Genomic DNA, 11,740 nt, shown 5'->3' on the forward strand with positions numbered 1-11,740 from the left:
AAAACGCAAGTCAGCAGACACTGTTCAAGAGTTTTTAAATACAGCTGACAATTTCATCAATCTCGAAGAAGATATCAAGAAGGTCGGTAGAGTTGCTCAAACAAAAGCAACCAAATACACTATCACGACCCGAGCCCTAGGCTGCGGCAGATGTGTAATATCCATAACTTGGGTGGTCAAAGGTCACACTTTGACCATTGTAGGAAAATAAAGCTTATAAATGATCCTTTTATTTATATTACAAAATACTAATTTAAAAGATATGGATTAACTCCTATATTAATAAGAAAATATTAGTAATAAAATCAGGACCGCTCATCAATATAAAAGAACAGTAATATCCCCACAGTTATGTAATCACCAAATAGATAGATTTAATAAGTCGATAAAATACCAAAATAATACCTAGCATCCATCATTTCTCATTTCTAACTAGTACATAGCTAATTTAAGTCATCCAGACCATCTATTTGTTCTTAAATACAAAATCAGTCTCATTAGAAGGTGAAAGAGTAAAATATGACTAAACTAATAACGACATTCCTTTCCCAACGGTACCATCCTCATCCACTAGCATCAAACTGAGTTCCTGGAATGGGAGAAAATAGGGGTGAGCTTATAAAGCCCAATAGGAAAACAACTAATATCAAAGGAGCCTTGGTTTAATAAAATTCCTGCATGGTTAGCTTTATAAAAATAAAATGTCTCATCAACAGTATCAATATGTACAAATAAAATAGAGAGACCACAAATAATCACAAATCAAACGTCAAATGCATATCACACCGTCCACTAGACCCCTAGCTCTCAATACCAAATCATAGAAAACGACATCCAAAACCGGGTAGTCGCATCTGATATCCACCATAAATATCGGGGCTCAGATTTATTCACTCCCTATACAGATTCTAGGTCTTTCACCTACAGGTGAGTGCACACCTGATCTACCTATGATGACACAGAGACTAGGTCGTGAAACAACAATATGCATCGAACATGATCAACATGGCTCTCATCAATATAACCAAAGCAGGCAGATAATAAGCATAACAAAAGAACATATTCCTTTTTATTTTCTAGAAAATTCGGCAGCATAACAGCTGTATTTTGAATAAATCCAAAAATCATAACCTGCATAAATATTTGCACACAAAAATATATTTGGCACTCAGTGCCCCAGAACAGTCCAGAAAATATGCAGATTAAGTTTTCAATTTTTCAAACAATTTTGTAAATCATAAAAATTGGAATATGTCTAATGTTATACAACGCATATAAAAATCAAGTCCAATAATCAAGTTGAGTCCCTACCTCTCCCGAGTCGTTAAACTTTTTCCAAAGACGATCTTAAGCTCTCAAGTCCCGAGCTCCAATTGTTTAGTCCAAACTTACATATTACTCTCACCTATACCACCAAATGGTTAAATAATTATCATTATCGCATTCTACATTCAAAACCGAGTCCAACGACATATAATATGACTATATTTAAAATTTGGGGTTCCGAAGCCTCACCTAAGCGGTGCACATTAACAATCGGTGGCGGTAAAAATTGGTGTACCGGAAATGTCGCCGAAAATAGGAGTAGTATATATCAAAACGACCACCTCGACGAGTAGATCACACCCATGCCAACCGTTTGTCAAATCCGTGCACGATGTCACCGGAAAGTCGCCGGAAAGGGGCGGAGCTACAAAAATGTCACCGGAAAAAGTAGCGAACCGGGAAAAATGGTTTAGTGTAGGTTGTTCTCCTCGACGAGCTGAGTGTAGTGGTGAAAACCTCTCGTCAAACGGACGCCGGAGGTGACCGAAAAACCCGTTCAAAGTTTGAAACCCCAAACTTTGACTTGCGATCCTAAGCTAACGGCGGCGAGAGGAGCGGCGCCGCTTGGGGGGTGAGGTCGCCGGCACTAGGAGGTCTGAGTAGTCCGGCGCGTGAGGTCGGGCGGTGGCCGGAGATAGGTCGCCGGAGTGAGGTGGTTATGGAGGTTTATGGGTTTTATTTTTGTATTTTAAAGAGAGAGAAAGAGAGAAATATAGATAGAGAGAGAGGGGGACGAAGGGTTCAGTTTTTATTACATATAATAATTTTTTTTTTATACATATATATTATTTATTTATTATTTTATATATATATATATAAAAATATTTGACTCGGTCAAACCGAGTCTTTACATTCTCCCCTCCTTAAAGAAATTTCGTTCCGAAATTTTAAAGTACAACCTCAAGTTGAAAATTAAACAAGTGAGGATACTTCATATACATCTCGGACTCTAACTCCCAAGTAGCCTCGTCTTCTCTGTGGTTCCTCCATAAGACCTTGACTACTGGAATCTCTCTGTACCTTAACACTTTTAGCTCTCTTGCCAAGATTTTGACAGGTTGCTCTTCATAAGTCACATCTTCCTGAAGAGGGATAGCCTCATACTCAATAACATGTGACGGATCTTGAGTATACTTCCTCAACATAGACACATGGAACACATTATGAACATGTCCCAACTGTCCTGGTAAGTTTAATCGATAAGCGACCTCCCCAATCCTCTCGATAACCTCAAAAGGTCCAATATACCTCGGGGCTAGCTTACCCTTCACTCCAAATCTCGTTACACCACGCATAGGAGTACCTTTCAAGAAGACATAATCACCCACATCAAACTCAACTTCCTGTCGATGGAGATCGGCATAGCTTTTCTGACGACTTTGAACAACCTTAAGTCTTTCTTGGATTCCCTTAATCTTTTCAGTGGTACTAGTGATAATCTGGGGTCCAATAGTGACATGCTCATCTGGTTCTGCCCAACACAATGGCGATCTGCATGGTCTCCCATATAAGGCCTCATAAGGAGCCATGCCTATACTAGCTTGGTAGCTGTTGTTGTATGTGAATTCAACTAGCGACAAATGTTCTCCCCAACTACCTCCAAAATCCAAAACACAAGAGTGAAGCATGTCTTCCAAAGTCTGTATGGTCCTCTCAGACTGTCCATCTGTCTGTGGATGGTTGGCAGTACTCAAGTGAAGTTCAGTCCCTAAGGCTTGTTGCAAGGCCTTCCAAAACCTTGATGTAAATCAAGGATCTCTATCAGAAACAATGCTTGAAGGCACTCCATGTAGCCGAACTATATTGTCTACATAAAGTTGAGCTAGATTGGTAAGCTTGTAATCCTTCCTGGTTGGAATAAAATGAGCAGACTTAGTCAAACGATCAACAATAACCCAAACAGCGTCATGCTTCAAAGGTGTCAATGGCAACCCAGTAACAAAGTCCATGGTAATCTTATCCCACTTCCATTCTGGTATAGGCAAAGGTTGAAGTAAACCTGAAGGTCTCTGATGCTAAGCCTTCACTTGCTGACATAGTATACACTTAGCTACAAAGCTGGCCACATCTCTTTTCATTCCTTCCCACCAATATTGTCTCTTTAAATCTTGGTACATCTTTGTACTTCCAGGATGTACAGCAAATTTGGATCTATGGGCCTCAATCAAAATGGTCTCTCTAAGTTCAGGGATATCCGCAACAACTAGTCTTCCCATATGGTATAGATACCCTTCACCATTAACTGTCCACCCATCTAGTTGCTCACCATCCTGGATTCGGTTCCAAATAAGTCTTAATTTCTCATCTTGCCATTGACGTTGCTTAACTTGTTGAAGTAGTATTGGTGTAGCCACTAAGTTAGAGATACAAGCTACTTCTTCCCCTTCATAGTATTGCAAGTTATAATCACCCATTGTGATTGTCCTTTTCCAGTCCTCAAGAGCCAAACATGCCAAAGTACTATAAGGTTTTCTACTTAGTGCATCAGCTACTACATTAGCTTTCCCGGGGTGATACTGCAAAGTGAAATCATAGTCTTCCATATACTCGACCCATCTTCTTTGCCTCAAGTTCAAGTCCCTTTGAGTAAAAAGATACTTCAAGCTCTTATGATCTGAGTATAACTCAAACTTTACGCCATATTAATAACATCTCCAAATTTTCAAGACAAAGATTACTGCAGCAAGTTCTAGGTCATGCATAGGGTAATTCTTCTCATGTGGTTTCAATTGTCGAGAAGCATAGGCAACCACCTTGCCATTTTGCATGAGGACACCTCCTAATCTAGTACCTGAAGCATCAGTGAATACCACATATGGTTCCTCACTATTAGGAACAGTGAGAACAGGCGCCGAAGTTAATCTTTCCTTCAATTCTCTAAAAGCTTCTTCGCAACTATCATCCCACATAAACTTTACTTCTTTTCTTGTTAACTTCGTCAAAGGCATAGCAATTCGTGAGAAATTCTCTACAAAGCGACGGTAGTAGCCTGCCAACCCAAGAAAACTTCGAACTTCAGTGACATTCTTTGGTCTTTCCCACTGTAGAATAGACTCTATCTTTGCAGGATCAACGGTGATACCATCTTGAGAAATTACATGGCCCAAGAACTTGACTTCAGTCATCCAAAATTCACACTTCTCTTTCTTAGCGTATAATTGATGATCTCTCAATGTCTGTAATACTGTTGTCAAGTGTTCAGCATGATCCTCACGTGTCTTAGAATACACCAAGATATCATCAATAAATACCACCACAAACTTATCCAAGAAAGGTCTAAAGACTTTATTCATAAGATCCATAAATGCAGCAGGTGCATTCGTTAACCCAAATGGCATTACCAAAAACTCAAAGTGTCCATAACGTGTCCTGAAAGCAATCTTAGGGATATCTTCTTCCCTAATCCTTAATTGATGGTAGCCTGACCTCAAATCAATCTTTGAAAAGAACTTTGAACCACCAAGTTGATCAAATAATTCATCAATCCTCGGTAGAGGATATTTGTTTTTAATTGTCATCTGATTCAGCTTTCTATAGTCGACACAAAGTCGCAAAGTCCCATCAGCTTTCTTGGCAAACAAGACTGGAGCTCCCCATGGAGAAGTACTATGTCTGATGTAGCGCTTATCCATTAACTCCCCTAATTGTCTTTTCAATTCAACCAACTCTACAGGTGCCATGCGATAAGGTGCAATAGAAACTGGTTGAGCTCCGGGAATCAAATCAATGCAAAACTCGATCTCCCTATCAGGTGGTAACCCTGGTAAATCCTCTAGAAACACATCCGGAAAACCACTAACCACTGATATCCAAGGGAACTGGTCTAAATTCCTAGACTCATCATCAATCGCAAACAGATTCCCATAACACTCTAAGTTTCTCTTTCCACCTAAACATGCCCTTAAGATAGGATTTTGTCTCACTGCACTCATGTTGGCTCGATAAACAATGAAATCACCACTAGAGGTTAGAAGAGTCACTCTTTTACGTGAACAATCCACAATAGCTTGGTATTTAGACAACCAATCCATACCAAGAATTACATCAAATTTCCCCATAGGCAACACTAGTAAGTTTCCAGATAACTTGTGTCCCTCGAACACAATACAAACTGACCTACATATGGTGGATACCTCACCATGTCCCCCCATAGGTACACTCAAATGCAATGTAGGACTAAAAGTTTCCCAACTCAAACCCAGCATACTAGCAAACATCAAAGATATAAAGAAATGCGATGCACCCGTATCAAATAACACATGAGCCCAAGAGTGTGAGATAAGAACCATACCATCAACAACTCCCTGGTCAGCACCACCCTGTACATCATCAACCCCAAGAGCGTAGGCTTGAGCGGATGACTTTGCTTTTGCCTTTCCCCTTCCCTGACTAGGATAGCTTGTACTTGCACCAGACCCTCCACCTTGATTGTACCCTCTTTGACTCCCACTAGGAGCAGGAGTTTGGAAACCTTGTGAGTACCCCATGTTGAATCCTGAACCTTGTGGCCTGAACTGATGTTGATACTGAGACTGCTGGCCCGATTGGGGTGTGAAACCATAGGATGAAGACTGAGACTGGTTGGTCCTGGGCTGTCCATGAAAAGGAGTAGACTATACATAGCTCCCTATGGGTCCTCCATGAGATGCTTGAAATCTTTGTTGTCGTTGCGGGCAATCTTTCTTCTTGTGACCTTGTTGACCACAACTGAAACACCCGTATGGTCCACTACGAGTCTTTCTAGATGAACCACTACTAGTGCTACCCCCACTAAATTGTTGTCCTTAGGACCACTGTCCTTGATTCTTCTTGGTCATCTTTCGGTCATTTCCTCTTCCTCTGCTTGTGTTCTTCTTCTCATTCCCTTCTACATGAGCCTCAGTTCGCAAGGCTGCTGTCACACACTCAGTCAGGTTGTTCAAGGTCAAAGGGGCTATAGGACCACGTATCGCAGGCCTCAAACGAAGCATGAACTGTTCAATCACCAAGGGTTGATCAACAACACCAGGATATGCATAAGAGGATAGCTCTACAAACTTCATGTAAAATTCATTCACAGTCATATCCCCTTGTCTTAGACCATCAAATACTCCAATAAGAGCCCTCCTGTGAGATGGACTAAAATATTGTTCCCTAAAAACTTCCTCAAATTCTCGCCAAGTCATCCCATCAGTTTCCATTGTCCTGGACAAGGTCTCCCACCTATCTGCTACACCACCCTCTAACTTGGACACAACGAAAGTAACTTGGTATTCCTCAGGTGTTCCTATTGTGTTGAAATTTTTCTTTATTTGCCTCAACCACCTTTCAGCTACCATGGGATCTTGTCCACCCTCAAATTCAGGCACTTGGATCCGATGAAAGACTTGGAAATGATGACTCTGTCGAGCGGCAGGATCCATCTGTTGAGCGGGAATAGCTCTTAAGGCTTCGAGAAGGGCGTTCATAGGGAATTCAGCTTGTGGAGGTTGGACATTAGCTTGAGGGGTGTCTTCTCCAACCGTTCTCCTTGTCTTCTTTCCTTTTGGAGGCATTTTCTTAGGTCTGAGAACCAAAAGCTAATCAGTTAGTGAGGATTGGATAATAATAATAATATAAATATGCCTTATACATATAAATACCAAGATATTTATTACTATTAGTATTTAAAATAAATCTAAACTATTTGGTGACACACTCCGAGGTAATTAAACCCAGGGCTCTGATACCATTTTTCTGTCACGACCCGAGCCCTAGGCTGTGGCATATGTGTAATATCCATAACTTGGGTGGTCAAAGGTCACACTCTGACCCTTGTAGGAAAATAAAGCTTATAAATAATCATTTTATTTATATTACAAAATACTAATTTAAAAGATATGGATTAACTCCTATATTAATAAGAAAATATTAGTAATAAAATCAGGACAACTCATCAATATAAAAGAACAGTAATATCCCCACAGTTATGTAATCACCAAATAGATAGATTTAATAAGTCGATAAAATACCAAAATAATACCTAGCATCCATCATTTCTCATTTCTAACTAGTACATAGCTAATTTAAGTCATCCAGACCATCCATTTGTTCTTAAATACAAAATCAGTCTCAATAGAAGGTGAAAGAGTAAAACATGACTAAACTAATAACGACATTCCTTTTCCAACGGTACCATCCTCATCCACTAGCATCAAACTGAGTTCCTGGAATGGGAGAAAATAGGGGGTGAGCTTATAAAGCCCAGTAGGAAAACAACTAATATCAAAGGACCCTTGGTTTAATAAAATTCCTGCATGGTTAGCTTTATAAAAATAAAATGTCTCATCAACAGTATCAATATGTACAAATAAAATAGAGAGACCACAAATAATCACAAATCAAACGTCAAATGTGTTGGAAATTATTTTACCAGGATCTAGATTTACTAACAAGTATGTTGGATTAACAACCTAATATGAATTCTAAAACAATGAAAATAAACACATATAAAGTTAGAAAACCTTACAGTGGGTGCAGCGGAATAATATGACTCCTTCCGTTCAGATCTCTAGCCCTTGATTCCTTTCTGTAGCAGAGCATCACCAAGATCTGAACCTGGATCTTCTTTTCTCCTTCTTTGATGCAGAAATTCCATAGTCTTCCATACTATGATTGAGATACCACTTGATGTGTGTGGGCACTACTCATCACTCAAGCATTTCGAAATTACAAAGAAGAAAAGAGAGAGAGAGAGAAGGTGGCGTTTGAGGCTTTTCTGAGAGAAACAAAATGAACAAAGATGTGTGTCTTACTTTCCTCAAGCCAACACTTTCTATTTATAGAAAACCCTCTAGGTTTAGGTTAGAATTGCATGGCATTAAAATAATGGAAACTACAAATGGTATTTCTCATGCATAGGGTCGGCCATACAAAGGGTATTGGGCCTCACTTTGCAACTTTCCCATTTTGTTATTTTCCATTCCCATTTTCTCAAAAATGCCAATTTTCCAATTTAACCTTTTTAAATGCCAATTCTAATTATTTAATAACTTGGAAATAATTTTCAAATAATATTGCCATTTAATATATTTATTAATTTAGACATATAAAATATCTTAATTAATAAATAAACCTAAAATCTCTTTTCTTTACAATTTCGCACTTGCTTAGTGAAAATTCATAAAGTAGACATAGTCTAACTTTTAGAATTTTTAATTGATTAATTAAAATCAATTAACTGAGTCTTACAAGCAGTATGGCCTCAACTAGTATGGGGACCATGGGTCTATATAACCGAGCTTCCAATAAGTCGAACCGAATTTACCAAGTAAATTCCCTAACTTATTAATTCCTCATTGAATCCACACTTAGAACTTGGAATTGCACTCTCAGTCATATAGAAACGTTCTATATGTTCCACGATATAGACACGTTATTAGTTATCCATTGTTATAACCCTAATGTGATCAATGATCCTCTATATAGATGATTTACACTGTACATGATTAAATTACCGTAACACCCTACAATGTATTTTATCCTTAAAACACTTAACCCTGTATAAATGATATTTCACCTAAGTGAAATGAGATCTCCACCATTTATCTTCGTTTGGTTAAGCTCGAAGGAAATCATCCTTTACTTCTATTTGCCAAATAGAAGCTATAGATTCCATATTTATGTTAGCGCTCCCCCACTCAATTGTATTACCGTGTTCCCAAAATGTAAGTATCACCCTGACCCAAAACTAGGCTTAACTAACAAATCAAAGAACACGAATAATACTCTTGAAATTGAGCCTAACCATATCAGGATTTCGATCATGTGATCTAGGATCAACTTATGATATTGAATTGAATAGATGTTTACGGTAAGTTTCAAAATCTAATTCAAAGTTCAATATCGGTCCATTCCAATGCATACTCCATGCATCCGATACTGGTAAACTTTGCCAATGCCCTGGAAAGGACATAACACTTTTCCAAGGTGTAAGAATACCTATCGCTGATTATACCATGTCAGTCTAAGTCCAGTGTTCTGACAAATCAGGGAATCTACTTTTGAACATATAATAAAGATTATATTCCACTGTGCTGACAACACTATAATCTTTAACCAACTCATATGTTCTGGACTTAAAAAAAATTCATACATTATATACACATATAATCATGAAATAAATCATGTGAACCATGCAACATAAAATGTTATTTCTGATCTTTATTAATAAGTAAATCTGATTATATGAAATGAGTTTTATTTAGGGCATAAAACCCAACAAACTCCCACTTGCACTAATATAAAACAAAAAGTGCATTTCAAATAATCATTAACACCTTGATATACCAATCAAGTGTAATAGTAGTATACTCCTCGTAATGGGATCTGACAGGTTGAATTAAACACAACCTCTTCTCCACCATTACTCTTCCTTAATCACAAAATCCTTGATAATGTGAAATTCCTCTCTATATGTCTACTCTTTTGGGATACTGGATTCTATACTTTTGGGCAACTACTCTTTTGTTATTCAGGAAATAACCCTAGTAGTTAAGGCAAGTTGGAACACTGCCACAAATGTATAGAACTTTCCTTAGACTGAAAAAGTATCTTTCCTGCAACTTTTAACATTCAGTCTCTTTCTGGTAGACCAAGAGATTTCAGATAGGTTTTTACACTTCTCCAAAATCACTACTCCACCCCCAAAGTAATCACCATCTCATCAGCTAACTTTCTAGCACACGGGCAAGTCTCGAAATCTGATGTGGTGTAGTCTAAGAGTTTTAAAACCACCCTTATTGACTAACATATAGTTCCTCTTCTTAATCTTAAGATTTACTTGATTGTCTTCCAATGTTCCTCTCCTGGATTAATCTGATACTTACTCATTACTCCCACTCAACAGCAGGTGTCTGGTCTAAGGCATACTAAAGCATATCTGAGACCTCTCACTTGTTGATTTAAGAAATTCTTTCATGGCTTTATCTTCTCTGGAATAGTTGAGACTTTTCCTTAGATAAATAAAATCTATATCTAAGAAGTTGTGAAGCTTCTATAGATTTCCATTGGAAAGAATAATGCTCCAGCATCTTACTAAAGTAAGTTGCTTGCATTAGAGTAAGTAATTACCAGGTATACCACAAGCCATAGGTTTAGATAAACTCAAACCTATTATACTAGGAACAGGAAGTTTTGTTAAGTCCATTGAATAGACTTATGAACAAAAATTTCCTTTCATGTCCTTGTAACAGAAAACTTTAGGTTACTCCATGTGAATGGATCAAACCATAGTTCTATTGGCTTTCTTCTTAGTTTCTTATCTTGACAATCCATTACTTGTTTAAACTCACAATGGATTTTAATCACTAGTATCTTCCAAGTTATAAGAAGGTGAGTTCCTAGATACTCTCCCACTACAACAAGGTACTGTGAATTATGTCTAAGAAAACTAAATGGTATAGACCTCTTCAGTTGTGTTAAGACAACAGAGGCAGTGGGATCATCTTGTAAAATAAGATGATAGAACACTTATGGAATCAAGAAAAAAAATATCTCCTTTATTTGCTACTTTATTTTCAGACTTAGTCATTTTCTTAGAAAAGTGGTATTTGTTTAAACAAACACTTTCTTATCTAATGACTACGGGATGGTCCACCCCTAATCACTTAGAATAGCTAACAAACATGCAAACTAGGGTTAGCAGTTCTAGCTTTTCTTAAGACTTCGATTAGGTCATCCATGAATCTAGTAATGATTTACATTAAGTATACAACCATTGCATCATTCTGAAATTTTATTTCCATAGAAGGATTTAGGCAACGACTAGTAACTAATCATCAATATGCAACTCGAATTTCTAGGGAGGTAAGTTTGGATATTATTCAAAATCAAATTAATGATCTTTCAACTGCATATCTACTAACTTTTTCTCCACCCCTATCAGTTCGCAAGATCTTTAACCACTTACCTTCACCATTGCTAGAAATTCATGAAATTTTTCAAACATTTCAAATTTCTTTTGCATAAGGTAAAATCTAGAGTGATCGTTTTAAGAATACAACGAAAACTCATATATCCACACCTGAATGTACATCCATCTACGAATGAGATGAAATTACTTTCAGTGGATATAGGCATATTAACTCTTTGCAGAGAATGATCTTGTCAAAACCACTATGAACAAGATACAAATGCCTTAGATTTATAAAATATGTGGTTGTATCTTTTGATGACTTAAGTTAGTTACATCAAAGAGTTCTTAGAATAGTGCAAGTGGATTCTGGTCACAGAATACTAAACTCATACAGTTTAAATCCATTGAAAGAAAATGGTTATTAAACACTTGTGAAAGTGTAACTGTATAATTAGTAATTCTTTCTTGGACCACCACTACTAATCTAACTCTATGATTTGCCTATACAAGTAGGAGATATCTAAGATTGAGGACTTATAT

General features: G+C 37.6%; 1 protein-coding gene across 1 annotated transcript; it reads right to left on the bottom strand.

Annotated features, from left to right (window-relative positions):
• Positions 1-6,110: 6,110 nt before the first annotated feature.
• Positions 6,111-6,860, bottom strand: LOC133036780 (uncharacterized). Its single transcript, XM_061113515.1, has one exon. The coding sequence runs from the start codon at positions 6,858-6,860 to the stop codon at positions 6,111-6,113; it is 750 nt and encodes a 249-aa protein (XP_060969498.1).
• Positions 6,861-11,740: the final 4,880 nt, after the last annotated feature.

This window comes from Cannabis sativa, chromosome 4 (genome assembly GCF_029168945.1).
Source record: "Cannabis sativa cultivar Pink pepper isolate KNU-18-1 chromosome 4, ASM2916894v1, whole genome shotgun sequence".
NCBI classification, from domain to species: domain Eukaryota; kingdom Viridiplantae; phylum Streptophyta; class Magnoliopsida; order Rosales; family Cannabaceae; genus Cannabis; species Cannabis sativa.

Coding starts and splice junctions, on each gene's coding strand:
- LOC133036780 (XM_061113515.1), bottom strand. CDS start 6,860: ATGCCTCCAAAAGGAAAGAAGACAAGGAGAACGGTTGGAGAAGACACC.